General features: G+C 40.3%; 1 protein-coding gene and 1 long non-coding RNA gene across 3 annotated transcripts; one reads left to right on the top strand and one right to left on the bottom strand.

Moving 5' to 3' along the window:
* The first annotated feature begins 734 nt into the window (after positions 1–734).
* LOC145457851 (uncharacterized) lies at positions 735–1,478 on the top strand. The gene is made up of 2 exons (XR_013920981.1): positions 735–904; positions 1,290–1,478. It is a non-coding gene; the product is annotated as an uncharacterized LOC145457851 (long non-coding RNA).
* A 448-nt stretch (positions 1,479–1,926) lies between these two features.
* Positions 1,927–13,995, bottom strand: LOC145457810 (uncharacterized). 2 transcript variants are annotated; one of them, XM_080336105.1, is made up of 16 exons: positions 13,751–13,995; positions 11,483–11,648; positions 10,348–10,470; positions 9,279–9,344; positions 9,185–9,221; positions 8,548–8,628; positions 8,397–8,489; positions 7,417–7,481; positions 7,286–7,357; positions 6,533–6,793; positions 5,103–5,345; positions 4,530–4,626; positions 4,374–4,467; positions 3,598–3,720; positions 3,499–3,542; positions 1,927–2,308 (listed from the first exon to the last, which is right to left on the bottom strand). In XM_080336105.1, the coding sequence occupies exons 1-16, from the start codon at positions 13,978–13,980 to the stop codon at positions 2,130–2,132; spliced, it is 1,974 nt and encodes a 657-aa protein (XP_080192231.1). In that variant the 5' UTR covers positions 13,981–13,995; the 3' UTR covers positions 1,927–2,129. The 2 variants fall into 2 exon arrangements, with proteins under 2 accessions (XP_080192231.1, XP_080192232.1); XM_080336106.1 differs by having other exon boundaries at positions 8,397–8,459.
* Positions 13,996–15,596: the final 1,601 nt, after the last annotated feature.

Below are 15,596 nucleotides of genomic sequence, written 5' to 3'. Positions count from 1 at the left end.
AGAACATAACATATCATAACATGGTTGGGTTATATTTTTATCTGAACAAGTCACACACAATGTACAATGCGATGTCATGAACAGATAGGAGGATGTAGAACGACACGCATCAGTAGCGATCCTTTACTCTAACATCCACCTCGGCCTAGAGTGCCCGATGTCACAGTTCTTTTTCGATGTTGATCTCTTTGAAGCCGCGGCCCTTTCTACTAGTTCTTTTCCATTCTTTGTGAGTGCTTTCTTTCATCGGGTCTTTTTCTGGGCTTTTTTGTCGCCGTAAGAACGGCAACGGCAGGGGAAGAGGAGCCCAGATAAACCTCCGACGGGAATCGAACGCGGGTCGCCTGCGTGCTGGGCGCTTATCGTAACCACTACACTATCTCCCCTGCTAGAATACTTTCTACACTATATACTTGTAGTCCTATACCGCTACTTCTACTGCTACTTGAGCACCGACGGCGACTACTTTGGCCACATGTTTACATTATATAATTGAACTGATAAAATTGCTAACACACCGATGATGATGATGATGATAGCACTAGTAAAGCTGGAGCGCTGAAGCAAAACTGGCGGGTCAAGTGTAGAATCCGGCCAGTGATCCCCATGACCATCACCGATCAGTGTTGCACCTGAACCTGTCGAAATTCATAGTGTTTCACGTAATGGGAGACATTCATACACTTGGGGGCGCCAGAACCGCGTCCTAGTGATCCACTGTTTACAGTGGATACCAATATAAACGTCGTCTTCATTTGTTGTATTTTGATATCCTAGCTAGCTTGTGGCTATTGCAATAGAAAATGTCGACGGATTATTCTTCATGGACGGTGCACGATCTCAAAAAAGAGCTGGGCATTAGGAATGCTCGGACATGTGGCAGGAAAGCGGAACTTATAGAAAGGTAGTTATGAAAGTCATTTATTTATGCATGTGAAACTGGCTGCGTCCTGTGTTGTTATTTTGGTGTCCAGCGCGCCCGGATCTGCTACATAATAAAACGGACCTGGACATGCTGGTTTACTTCAATAAATCAATTGTCAGATTATGCTTTCATCTGCCCAAGACACACACACGATGTGATATACAATCCACACAATGCGATATATTGAACAGATAGATGCCGAACGACCAACCAGTTGGGGTCTCTTGAACTGGCATCCACCTCGACCTAGTAGTACTCGATGTCACAGTCATCTTCGATAGTATATTCTTTCTTCGTCGGTCCTTTTTAGAAGCTATTTCTTGCTCTTTTTCTTTTTTTATCGGTTCTTTTTTGTTGCCGTAAGGACACGAGGGAAGAGGAGCCTAGAATAACCTCCGATGGCGGGAATCGAACCCGCGCCGAGGGAAAGCCCACAAACACGCGAAGAAATATTGCGAATGCAAAGGAGCTCATGCAAGGGGCGAACGAATTTCCAGTTTCGGAAGCGATCAATCGTCATTGAATACAAATATAAACCTTAACAATCACGCTATACTTTGTGTGATCATATTGGGCTCAATTTGTAGTAGATAGTTGAAGTTTTGAATGCTCTAGCGATCGGCTGAATCAGCCGGTTGTCCTTTGCACTTATCAGATGCTTACAGCATATTGAATTCACTTGTGTTGTCAAAATCCTTAATGATGACGTAGAAACGAGGTGGATTCTATGTGCCTCTTTTCTGCGGGATCATTAACGACTTTGACATATCACATCCAGCATAACACGTGCTTATACATTAACACCATGGCAGTTGCCTGCTGATTTAATTTCAAGCTTCAGGGAACGAATCAAGGACCTTTTCTCTAAGCGTGATCTACTAAATTTAGGTAAGCTACATGTTGTTTTCTGCGGTCCTGCAAATGTTGCGTCGTTCTCCCCACGTTTATTTCGATATGAATATAGTATTCAATCGCATACCGAAGTTCTGTACCACAAACGATCTCTTCCATTTCGTTTATTATAAAAAATATACAGACGTGAGGAGATGAGAGCAGGTTGAAAGTGGCAAGAATGTTTCCGACGCGCAGCAAAACTACATTTTTCGCGCCAGAGTGAGATGGAATGCAATCAGACAAATGTAGATAAAGAATAAATAGGACAAAGAGAAAATCCGATCATGTACAAACGCAGCAACTTGGAAATCTACTGAATAATCTCGTCGATGAACTTGAGATCGTTGTTGTCCAGCTCTGGCAGATCTGACGATCCCACGTTGGGGTTCATGTGCGGTCGCTGCATCGGGGTTACCTGAGGTCGGTGCTGTTGCATGGCGTGATGTGAGGCCATCTGCTGCCATCGAGCGTTGCTCCAAACGTGTTGGCCTGTCATGGGATTTTTAGCTTTTTAGAAGTTCACAACCTCAAAATGGAATTGAAACATATCTTCATATTGAAATAAACCCGTATATTTCCGCTGAGACTCGGTTGCAGAGTTGGACAACTGTAACATTTCTTGCTTTTCCAAATGACATTAGAATTAGATAATCATAAAATCTGGGTTGCTTTCACACCTTATTTATTGTCCACTTGCAAAGTAATAATTATATTTATTAAACGAGCTTTCGGAGCGCCGCTCTTTCATCAGAATTAGAATGATAACTACATCGTCTTTTTCAAATAGATTAGAATTAGAATTAACGAAAACTAGGAAATTGAATCGAGTTCAGTTCATATCCAATCAGAGTTCATCCTCATAGGCATGAGAATAACAAATGTCTGCACACTAAGCTTTGATCGTTTCGCACTATACAGATCTCCTGCAGCATTTTCAGGAGGACCAGAAATTAGAAATCAGGGCATAGAAATGTTTCACAAATTAGACTGGAATGAGAATTAGTCCAATTAAATATGTCACAAATTATATTAGAATCACATTACTGCCATTTCGCTCTGATCAGTCTAATTAGCCTTCTAGAATCATCTAGTCGGCCAAGTCTGGTCTGTAGGGCTAGACAAAATCAAGTAACGGAGTGGCCAGTCTAGTGTTAGGCTTCGAGTCTAGTATCCGAGTATCGCTCATTATCAGGCCAAAAAGTACAAGCGACATGGGAGGCTCAGATGTGTACCTTTTCTGCGATCACAAATAAAATAACGCCAGTTCGATAGATTAAAGATCATTTGGTATTTTTACGACCATGCCTATTTCATTGCACTTTGTGAAAATGCTGTAGTTCGATCAGGACTTCACAGAAACGTCATTTCCAGTGACAAGCGTAGCTCTGTGGACGTTGCGATATGACCAAAGCATCCGATGTGGGAAAACAGTGTTCAACTGTGATTCTTGTGGATAATATGACTTTTATTGGAAAAGGCCGTGCAATTGCAATACTAAAAATATTGTGCGCATCCCTAATCATCAGTAACTAGTAGATAATTCATACGAACATCAATCGTATCACTAAATATGACATGACCGAAACAAAATTTCGAGTAATCGAAGCGATTGCTGTTATATGCTATTCAATAATAAGATATTTGATTGAATTACGAAGAAATCCGAACGTTCCACTCACCATTGGCATGGTAATTGGGAGCGACGTGCTGCGGTTCCGGAACTCTGTTTTGAAAAGAAAATGTCACTTTCCGAAGTTCACTCGGTTTTAGAGACTCACCTGTTATAGGCTGCCGGTTGATTCTGGCGTAACGGGTATTGCCGCATCATCATGGTGTCCTGATGCACGGACTGTTGCATCATCATCTCGGATCGTTGCTGCGTGTGCAGGAATTGGGCTCGGCTGAAAAACAGCTGGGGTAAGTCATGATGTACTTTTGGGGTACTCAAATAGGTTTCGCACACTTGCGCTACTTGCTTATGTTTTTTTTGACTGATTCCACTTCGACTTCACAGTTTTGACGCAAAACTATGCCAAGGATACTTGCTTTTTCTTTACTTGGACATCGCTACTTCGTAATTCTTAACTTTGTGTTTTGTCGAGTAGAAAGCAAGTTTTGGGATTGCTTGCAATGACTTTTACGGGGAAAACTGTCAAGACAGGACCAAATATAGACGTGTATCACGGTAACTGAAGATATTTTCGAAATTGTAGTCTAGTGACGTTAGACATTTTGCGTTAGTTCAGGAGATGAATCTTGCAGTTTCAAAATTTTCAACCTCCGGTTAACTGCAACAAAATATACTCTTTGAAACTATCAACTCAAGTCCTTTTCATACCGCCATTTTATAATTCAACTTTCATTAGTGTTAACACGTTTTAGCTACTTGGACTTGTAATAGAGTAGAAATGTTACATCTACTTCTACATATTGAAATGAACAGCTACAGCTGAAAATATGTGTGTTTATTTCACTATGAATACACTACTTAATTGTATACTTCTACTTGAGTATCTTTTGCTGAAAGTTGTAACGGAAAGTTAAATTGGCAAACCTGTACACGGCACCATCCATGTGCGACAAACGTTGACTGACGCCCGACATAGAGTGACTCATCACATTCACGGGCTGACCTTCGTTGTGATAATCTGTCAACGGCAAAACATGATTTGAAATGCGTCTGAGAGAATGGCTTGCGCGAGAGAATTACGCGGCAGAGAAGAGGGCGGACGGATTCTCTCGTTTCGATTTTTTTCCGCAATGTGTCGAAGCTGCGCCGAAGATTCGTACTGAAGATTCTGTCGGTTCTGAAGATGCAGAGATATTTCATATACAGTAAGACTCTGGAAATCGTTTTTGACATGTCATAAAAAGGTTAGAAGATTGTCAAAATTGTTTACAAGCCGAATTTGAATATTCTTACAATATTGTGTAACTCAGCTGCTCGAGTTCTTCACAAGTCAACATTTGTCAAAGAAAGGTTTTGTAATGTCAAATCATGTCAAAATTTTCAGGTTGAGTCGAGTAATTTTCTGCATTTAAAAAAAGTGACTCGAATCAAGTTGAGTCACCAATAACACGAGACTCGAGTCGAGACATTTCAGCCCAGTAATACTATGGATCTTCCACGCTGTAATCTATTACTACTGCTCAAAAATGCAATAATCGTCGCAATCGATTACGATTACAAATCACGATTATTCCTTGTCCGGTGTTTAAATCCAAGACCAATTCCAATATTGCTTGAAATTTATTTGCTTTGAAACACAAAAAATGCACTTACCGTGGGTGGGTGAAAAAGCGGTGGCGGTTCCTGAGGGGGCGATGTCGGGAACTGCACGACCTGCGACAGACGGTGTATATGCTGACTGGTCATGTTGCTGTGGTTGGACAATTGCCTGGTCATGGTGGGGGGATAGTTGTCTTGCTGTTGTGACATCATGTTGACGGAAACGTTTTGCTGCGAAGAGATACTGGCGGCAAAATGGCTGTTGAACTGAGCGGCTGCATCTGGTTTATTCTCTGGCTGCAAAAACAAAGTACGGGTCATTCCCAGATCATTTTAGTTGTTTGATTATACTCATTACAGCGAAATACCGGTAATCTAATTCTGATCTAATTTGTGAAACGTTTCTATGCTTTCATTTTAATTCCAATGTAACTTCATGTTTCCTGAAAATGCTACAGGAGAACGGTACAATGCGAAACGAGCCAAGCTCGGTGTACAGACGTTCGCCATTCTCGTGCTTATCAGAATCAACTAAGATTTGATATCAGCTGAACTTGATTTTCGTTGTAATTCATTCTAGTTAGGAATTGAATTCAATTCCCTAGTTTTTGTGAGTCGGTCGTTCTAATCTGTGTTCGAGCCTAATAATGACAATGTCAATCCCTTACCGCAGTGGTTCCCAACCTTTCTATCTTAATTCCCCACTTCCTAATTTTTCCGAGCCTTCATTCCCCACCTAAAATCTGTATATCAACCCTTTAAATATGTTACCTCTTATAAAATTTTGCAAGACTTTGCTTAGTAAATACGTGATATTGGGGATTGTTAAGATCCCCGGAATTGATAATTACACAGCCGTAAAATGGTAACCGTAAACGCGACTCCGTAAATATATGTATCCACCCTGGCGCGCAGCCAACAGTAAAATAGGAGGGGCTTGAAAATTTTCCAAATGTTGCGGGGTAGCATCATAATACATGGGTCAGATAAACTTCCTGGTGTTGACGAGCTCATGCGTTTGTTTAAGCTGCCGTAAACTTCACTTTCGCGTGCTTTTGAAAGAACTTGAAACTAAATAAATATCTAATTTCATTTGTGGCATGTCTGGATGTGCTATTAAATAGCGAGTCCATGATTTCCCTCGAGTACATGTTCAGCAATATGAGCTCTTATTACAACGAATCAGGATATTTCTATCACTACGTTTCGTGACCGATGATGGTGTACAAATGAATAAAAACAGTTGCTGGACATCATGTGTCGCTACCCAGGTGATTCTTGCGAATCGGAGGCACTGATAACATGAATCGCTGAATTTGTGAATGAGCTAAGAAATATTAGAGATATCGATCGGCATTTCTAAACGAACTTTAATAAAGGAGAACTGTAAAGATTTTTCTCAAAAGTGAGTCTATTCCCCACCAGAAATCCCGAAATTCCCCACCAGCGGGGAATTCCACACCGTTTGGGAACCACTGCCTTACCGTGTTTCCACGGAACATGTGAAACATTTCCTCTTTCTCGCTCTTGCAAGTTCTCCCCATTTGCGGATGTTGCATGGGCGTCGTCGACGCCGCGTCCTGGTGAAACATCGGAGGCCTTTGCGTCGCGTGTTCCGATGTTGTGTTGACGTATTGCTGCGGACTTTGGAACGTGTTTTGCGAGGAGAACGTGTTGTTGGGGTAACTGGGAGGTTGCGATTGCGACACTTGCTTGGTCAACATGTCGAAAAAATCGTCAAATTCCTGCAATACAACAAATTTGCCAACTCCATTCTAAACAAGTAGGTAGGGTTGGGCATAGTGGGCGAAATCATTGTGACACTATCGATGTTTCCCTAAGTTCAAATATGTACCATTTACGCAACCAGAAAGAATAAAGTGTCGGTTAAAATCATATTAAAGATTATTCCACACCTATTTTGTTGCACTTTGTGACAAATGCTGTGGGTTGATCGCGACTTCACAGATATCTCATTCCAATAACGTGGTTAGATTTGTACTACGAGTGTCATCTGCTACAATACGACCAATCAAGATTTTCAGCGTTGGTGGAAAACAGTATCAAAACTATAATTCCCGCTGATAACTTAACTCTTAGTGACAAGGAGCGTAGCATTTCAGTATTCGAAAAAATCATCTCTAACTATCCGACTCCAAACATTAATACTGGATTCAGATTCGAGAACCCAAATCACTGTGCCCAGCCTTATAAATAAGTCATCAATGGATCATCACCTGCAGAACATCAGAGTCTTGAACGTTCCCAAAAGAGGATTCGTCACCCATTTCCGGAACAGGCTCTTGATGCTGACCAACAAAGGATACTGTGAGGTCACACTCGGGAACGGTAACATTACAAAACTCACCCTATTCGTGTTATTCTGACGACGGCCGTTCTCTTGCTTGACTTTCACACTCACAGAGTCTTGATCTGTGATGGCACAAGAGGTGGTCAGTGATTGAGTACTTGTACTCTTCATAGCAATCAAGTAGGTTTTACCTGACCGTACTGCTTGGCAGTTTGATTTTAGACCACTTCAACATGAGTTGTTTTGGCAAAACTACTGACTTTTAAGAGCTTTTTGGCGTTACAGAACTTCCATATAGAATTGGTCAAGACATTGAAATATGCCTGAATATTTTTGGCTCACACTCGTCAAGGTAATCGTCAGCAACTACCAATTCCAAGTATCTACTAGTTGCTGATGATTACCCCTGATGAGTGTCAGTCGGAAACATTCGGGTTTATTTCAATATCAATATATTATTCAATTGTACTTCGTTTTTGAAGAGCTTCTTGGAGTTACGGAATTGAATAGTATATTTATATTGAAAAACAAAGAATATTTTCGGCTGACACTGGTCAGCAACTAGTAGAGAATTGGAAAGTGTCGGGGAAAAATATTCGGGTTCATTTGAATAAACTACTATTCAATTACTTACTTTTTACAGTTTGAAAGTAGTTTTTGGTTAAAATACGGCTGCATCGCTTTACAAGTGATATTGTCAAATTTTTGAAAATTTGCAGTGTCATGTGTCATTTTGCAATTGTCGCGAAAATGCGTTTTGGAATTTCAAAAGTACTCACTTGCAATAAATCGCTGAAAAGCATGCAGCCCATCCATCAAATCTAATTTTAAAGCTACACGAGTAATTTCAAATCTTCCCTTTCTACTTTCACTTGAAGTAGCTTCGACACATCTTGAAAATCGCTACTTGTACTTGTATTTAGCAGATCTTGACATTAGTTGTACTTCTACTTAAGTAGCAAGCCAACTACGGGGACAGCTTCTTGGTGTCACACTAATTGCTGCCATGAACAACAACACTCATGATCCGTATTTACCTGAACCGCTCCTGTTCGATTGGACGTTGACTTTGATTTGGTCGCCGGGGTTTCCGTATTTGGCTACGATTTGAACCGAAAGTTGAGAAAATTCTGACAACAAGAAATCCCCATACAGCAATCCTTGATTGCCGAGATGTGCCGGACATACCTGGTTGGTCGATGTTTGTGTTCTGCCCGTCTGGCTTCATCCTTTTGGCTTCCTGCTGTTGTGTGTGAGGCTCTACGTAACCTGAACAGTGAACATGTAGAGATGGGTCACTTCTATGGCTCGGCACAATGATTCGAGTCGGCTATTCTAATCTGAATCGAGTATTAATATGAATGAACTAAATTTCCCTGTTACAATCATAGCTGCATAGTTTTTCTAAAATTAGATTAGAATTAGAATTATAGTTACACAGTCCAAATTATATTAGAATGACTGAGTCCGCGAAAACTTGGAAATTGAATCCAGTTCAGTTCATATCAAATCAGAGGAGATTCTCAGGAGCGTGAGAATAGCGAATGGCTCGTTTCGCATTATACAGTTCTCCTGTAGCATTTTCTGGTAAACAATAAATTACATTAGAACATTAGAATGAAAATAAGAGTATAAAAACATTTCACAAATTAGTTTAGAATTATATTACAGGCGTTTAGCTCAAATTACACAAACTGGAATTATCCAGTCTGCTCGAATGCTCGTTTGAAGCCTAAAACTTGATTCAGCATCGAATCACTCAGGTCGTCAATTTTGCCAAGCCCTAGTCACTTCGCAACCCATCTTACTCTGATCGCAAACTCACCTAAACCGGCACCACATTCGGGCAACTTCCTTTTAGTCTGAAAAATGGATGCAATTTATGACACGTTTCAACACGCAACCAAATCAAGTCTCACCGGCTGTCGTACCATTGCGTATTCTCCGTCGTCCAAAACGGGCGGAACTTTATTCCTGGGAGCATCCTTAAAATGGAGAGAATATCGGAACGTAAATTCATATTCACGATAGGATTTCAATGAACTAGGAGAACCAGTATGACATAATAATGTAATAAAAATTCCTCACGTTCAAGAAAACCTCATTTTTCTCAAACGCCGGCATCAGTATTTGATGAAATCTGCCCTCGGGGAAGCCAATCAGACATCATTGGCTAACCCGTGACTGCATTTAATCAGCAGGGAATCTTCACACGGACCAAGTGAAGACACAGGGTTAATAACTAGGACTAGAAGATATTTGCAAATCTCATTAATACAGAAGAATCAGACTTGTATAAAGTATCGAATTTTCAAAATGAGCAACTTGAACCAGAACTAGAACTACTCGCTTTTCAAAGCTCAATTAGGACAAGAACTAATGACGTTTAAAAATCTGCAACTAACTAAAACTAACTAACTTAAAACACAACTAACTGGATTCAATTCCGGACAAACTCATTCAATTTTACTTTAGTGGAATCAGTTGGTTTTCCACATGACCATCAGTAGCCTACTAGTTTGAAATGGGACGGGTTTTGAACCCAAACCCCCACCCCTGACTACGCCATTGTCAGGATTGATGACTGTGAGATAACAATGGCTGCAAGAACATTACACAACAGAACACTGGTATCACCATTCACTCCAGATAATGATAGGTACTTGGTATTTTCTAGTTGAGTGGCAACAAATTTTTTTGAAATGCACAACTAGATCTAGAACTACTCACATTTGAAAATCTGCAACTAGAACTAGAGTTACTCTAAAAACTAGTACCGGTAGTTAGTTAACCGTCAACCAACTGGATTGGTAGTTTGTGCAAGCCTAGTAAGAATCCATTTTTAAAGATAGCAAAATGTTAACAGCCACAGTCTCAACGGTTTCAAGGAAATACATAATCAGAGTGTTTCTCGAGTGGTACTTGAAGCTCCAGTCATTTATGAGGATTCTCTGACCATATTCACGGAAGCCTTCTAACACGACCCACCATCTTGCATTTGCTTCCCTTTTTCAGTTTGTTCTCTTGCAATCTTTGACGGAGAAGATTGGTGTTTCGTTTTTCGTTCGTTCGCAAAGTTTGTTGCGACATCTGGTATTGATTCTGGCATCTCTGAAAATAAATTATACGCTGTCACAAAGTTAGAAAGAGTTGGACAGCTAGAAAATTATCAGGTTTACCAAACTATATTAGTATTAGAATGATGGCTACAATTTTAGGTTAGAATTAAAATGACTGCTTCGCAAAAACATGGAAATTGAACTTAATTCCAAATTATAAAGAAACAAAAATCAAGTTCAGGTAATATCAAATCGTAGATGATTCTAATAAGCTTGGGAATGGCGAATGTCTATACAGCAAGCTTGGCTCGATTTGCACAAGCCAGTTCTCCTGTAGCATTTTCAGAAAAGACAGCTGAGATTAGAATTAACATGACATAAGGGTATAGAAACATTTCACAAATTACATTAGACCACTGCCATTTCCCCCTAATTAGTTTATTCAAACAACTACAAGTATCTAGATGTCCAAGTATGCTTCCATGGCGCTTGTAAGCGAACATGAGTAGTGAAATATGTCACGACTCGTGAATCCATGATTAAAAATCATACATACAGCACATCAGCAATTTGTTATGGAGCCGTGAAGGCGAACAGGTAGGCGTCATTATGTAACCAATTGTGTTACTCCCGACCGTATTTGTTCAAGTCTCACTCAGCGACACAGGAAATCCAATAGGAAGGCACCAGACGAACCGGTGTTCCCAGTGATATTACGTTCGTGAAGGAGCGATTCATGAATACAACTAGCCGAATGTTGCCGATATAAACAAATGTGTATTCAAGATTGTGATCAATTAGCTAATTGATGGTTTGTGACATAGCACTCGACAAAAAATCGCAGACGACGAAGCCCACTCAACGACTCAACGAGCGCACGGGACTTCTCGAAACGCTATTCACGAGTCGCGTGCAGGGTTAGAAATGAGCATAACATAATGAGGTCACGAAAACTCGAGATACAATTTAATAGTATGTTCATTTCAATATGGACTTACTATTTAATTGTATAGTAAAGTTCTGTACCTCCAAGAAGTTCGATCATGCAACGTAACTATCCTTACGTTTGAATGTTGGCGTAGGCCTTGGACGCGCTGGTTGAAGCGGTCCAGCACGATGCTCTTCGTGGCAGAATGCTGCGTGTACGGAGTGGGGCAGTCGACCGATGGCATCGTCATGGGGACGGCTTGCAGTTTAGGGGGCAGTACGCGACAAAATCTAGTCGTATTTCTGAAGACAGGAATAATCGATTAATAATCACGCAAACGCTCAGTGAACAATACCAAGCTCCGTTTATTATCTCTCCCGTTACTGCTTCCAACATTATTATGATTGGCATATTGCCACGACTGCTGTTATGTTTTTTTTTGTGTGTTTCTTCTCTGTTATCTAATGTTGTTGCCCTGATATTCATGGTCTTTCGACTACTCTAGTCATGGTCATAGTCATATGACAACAGGCCGATGTTCTGTATAAATATATGATTCCGCATCTGACTGCTTGAAGCATAGATATATCCTATTTCATATGGTTTGCAAACCATGCACTACTAAAAGTAACTGTCCCTCCTCACTCGTCACCCAACTGCTATGGTGGTGACGAGCAATAAGACCAGTATGGGCCATCTCCAGTCCAATTTAATGAATTTATGTATATTTTTTATGAATCAAACACTGTCTGCTTATAAACTCTTGGCGCTTGACAGAACTCGATCGATTTCTATTTAATTTTACGCAATGAGTACGATGACCTTAACATATCGAAGCTATCGAGCTAAATTGCTTCACAATCAGCCTTCCCGCAACAGACAATCTTCCAATTTGGCGCCATTTCTGCTACCATCTCGTTGCGAATAACCCACGAAAAGCGAATCGCAGCAGCATCGGATCAATGCAGGCTCGCACGAGCGATGAATTATTGAACACAGTGAAATCGTACACGCGCGACGATCGCTCAAAAGTAGCTTTCCTAGACTGAGCTTCTCGACTCGTTAAACGTCACGAGCGCTGCTCTCGATTTGTCGTAATCCCTTCGCAATAACAAAGCGATCGATCGCAAAATGTGATTCTCAAACACATAGGCTGAGATCTAATGCGTCATAATCAAGAATTGCGGATTCTGTTTACGCGCGCAGTACGCAAGTAGGCTATGACTTTTCAGATCATATACAGTCATACATACATCCGAATCTGCACGCGCGATATTACCTTGTGAAGGGTACTGTGCGTAGTAAAACAAATATCTTGATTGATCCGAGAATATGTTGTAGCTAATTGACGTTGCGCATGGGCATTTATATTTAGTTTAATCGATGCGTTTATTAGACTAAAATCCGCGAAGTCGTGCGCGATAGGCAAGGATGGAAATTGATTAGCTAAAGACAAAACAACACGATAACATTCATAGCAATAGGCATTGCGGTGTTATAAAATATCGCACAGTTACAGTAAAATTATTATAGTATAGGCCTATTACCCAAATTTATAACGTTGATCGTACCATGCAATACACATTGGTGAAGAGTTTCTTCGAGGTCCAGAACTTCAATATACAATTGAATTATATATTCCTACTGAAATAAACCCGAATATATTCGGCTGACACGACACCCGTCAGGGTTACCATATTTTGAGATGAGAAAAAGAGGACACATTTTACAAGTCACAAAATATCTAAAAGCGGACGAGAAGACGAATATTGTGAACATTTTTACATTAAATATTATCGTGTTGACTAAAAAACATATGGTAACGTAGGTAATACTAGTTGCTGACGATTAGCTACCCTATACGAGTGTCAGCCGAAAATATTTGGGTTTATTTACATAATTTCAATATCAATTTTTCAATAACACATTTTTGATCGAGCACATTGTTATAAAATTCTCAACCCCACAAACGCCTATGTTGATGGTATTCAACAAATTAACAACATCGTCGTTCTAAGCCAGAAACAGGGATAGCCTTATTCTAATTAATCGTAATCTATATATCTATCACAGGTTACGATTTATACGGCTAAATAGGTAGGCCTATACTATTTCATTGTTGTCTCTTTCACGATTGATGTCATGTCATCATAACTAACTACGGTATCATGCAAAATCAGATGGTAATAGTGTTATTATTATTATTGAAAATACAGGCACCCCGCACCATTATCGGTCTGGTGCGCCACGACCATGGTTTAAGCAGCAAAGCGATTCGCAACGCACTCGGTGACATTGCTACAGTAAGCAACGCAACTGCACTACAACATTTATCGACATTTCCAACTCCACAGCAAGAAGTACATAAAAAGTACGGTACTGTAGAAATACCGGTATTTCGTACCGTACTTGACGAAAATTATCGCACCGCACCAAGTCCCTGACGGTTGCATGGTTTCCAAACGACCGATTACTAAGGTATTGTGAATTGTAATCGCTAACAACTATCCGCGACGCTAAACTTGATATCAATAACACAACGACCGAATATTCTTTGTTGCAAGTTCTGGCCGACCTCGACAACATATTTGTCCAAGCGCGGACAAACTGCGGTAAACAAAAAATATGAGACATCGATCAGAAATGGCGAGTATTTCGCCATCTATGCGACACTTCAAGTCAAAACACAAGCAGAATACTAAATAAATAGTAGCTAGATTTCTGGGCCAAGATATGACACCGATTTCGCCCATACCGACACATGCCACCTCGTTTTAAACACTCTTGTCATTTTTATGTTATCTTACGTTACTTTTCAGTCAGTATCATGTGTATGGCTGTTACTTTCATGTTCTAGGCTTACGCGGGTGTGTGATTGAAAGACTAATACACGTGGCTTCGATACCTTCCCATATTTTTCATTGTATCGCAATCTTATGGTGATTGGTGAGACTGTTGGAGGTACAAAGCTTCAGTATTCATTTGAATAATATATTCATGTTGAAATAAACTCAAACATTTTTGGCTGGCATTTGTCACGGGTAATTGACAGCAACTTGCAGACAATTGAAAAGAACTTTGTATATGATTTGAAATGATTGACGGACCGGCGTGACCTAAGAACGTTCTTAGAACTCTGTCTATATGCGAGTCCGACTTCAACTCGACAGGCCGATTGCAGCCGCGCGAGCGCGGGACGATTTCTCAGGATAAATTCTACCCTCGCGCATCCAACGCAACGGCAATTAGACAATTAGCAACGAGACAGTCTTCAGCTATTTTCAAATTAGATTAGAATTAGAATTATTCTGTAGTTACACAGTTTTTTTTCAATTCAGATTAGAATTTGAAGTGGGAAATTAAATTAAACTCCGAATCGGAAAGAAAAGCAACAAAAATCAAGTTAATTACATATCAAATCAGATTTCATTCTCATAAGCATACGAACGGTAAATGTCTGTACACCGAGCATGGCTCATTTCGCACTATACAGTTTTCTTGTAGCTTTTCCAGGAAAACCATGAATTAGATTAGAAATAAAATGATAGCATAGAAGCATTTCACAAGTCAGATTACCGGCATTTTGCTCTAATTAGTGTAATTACACAGCTAGAAATGTAAAGTCGTCCAAGTCTGTACAATAGAAAGATGAAGCGAATTGTTATCTGGATAAGTTTTGAATTAGCAAAAATCTGACAAAACGAGCGCATCGGCCAATGCTATATTCGCAGTGAATGATTCACAGAACTGGCGGGGTAGCACTTCAGGTAATTAGCGCCGCGACATCCTTCTAGCTTTCACTGGTGCTGCAGAATCGGAACCCACTAAAAATGAGTCACACGTTATTTGAGCCAACACGAAGACTTGACCTTGTCGAGCTTTCTGTAACTACAATACGCTGAGTCATCGTGGATTTACAAATTCTGGCGATGTATGCAAATGACGTCATCGATTCGAAATGATATTGTTTCAATATGATTTTCAACTGGTGCGTTCATGTTTTGTCCGCGATCGGGTTATGGTCGAAACATTGCAGAAATCAGAGTCTACGAATGTTTGCGCAAACCACGTTATCAGAAACGGTTCCATGTAACAGTCAATTAATAATTTCATCATTTCAAGACACCACAAGACCGCGATACAAAGAAGAATTAGGAAGGTGTCAAAACGACTTGAAGTAGTCTTTGAAATCAGATCATTAAAATCAGACATTCACCTTGGCGAAATGTGGTAGCCGCACGAATCACGTT

This window comes from Botryllus schlosseri, chromosome 15 (assembly GCF_051294905.1).
Source record: "Botryllus schlosseri isolate E-star chromosome 15, Bs_hap1, whole genome shotgun sequence".
Classification (NCBI taxonomy): domain Eukaryota; kingdom Metazoa; phylum Chordata; class Ascidiacea; order Stolidobranchia; family Styelidae; genus Botryllus; species Botryllus schlosseri.
Note: the sequence above shows the minus strand (reverse complement) of the source record. Positions and strands in the feature narration are given on the sequence as shown.

Excerpts from the sequence above, each read along its gene's own strand:
- LOC145457810 (XM_080336105.1), bottom strand. The coding sequence starts at position 13,980 with ATGTCTCATATTTTTTGTTTACCGCAGTTTGTCCGCGCTTGGACAAAT. Across the intron at positions 4,468-4,529 it reads TCCGCCCTCTTCTCTGCCGC|ATTATCACAACGAAGGTCAG; the intron begins GTAATTCTCTCG and ends TGCCGTTGACAG. Across the intron at positions 3,721-4,373 it reads ATGGATGGTGCCGTGTACAG|CCGAGCCCAATTCCTGCACA; the intron begins GTTTGCCAATTT and ends GCTGTTTTTCAG.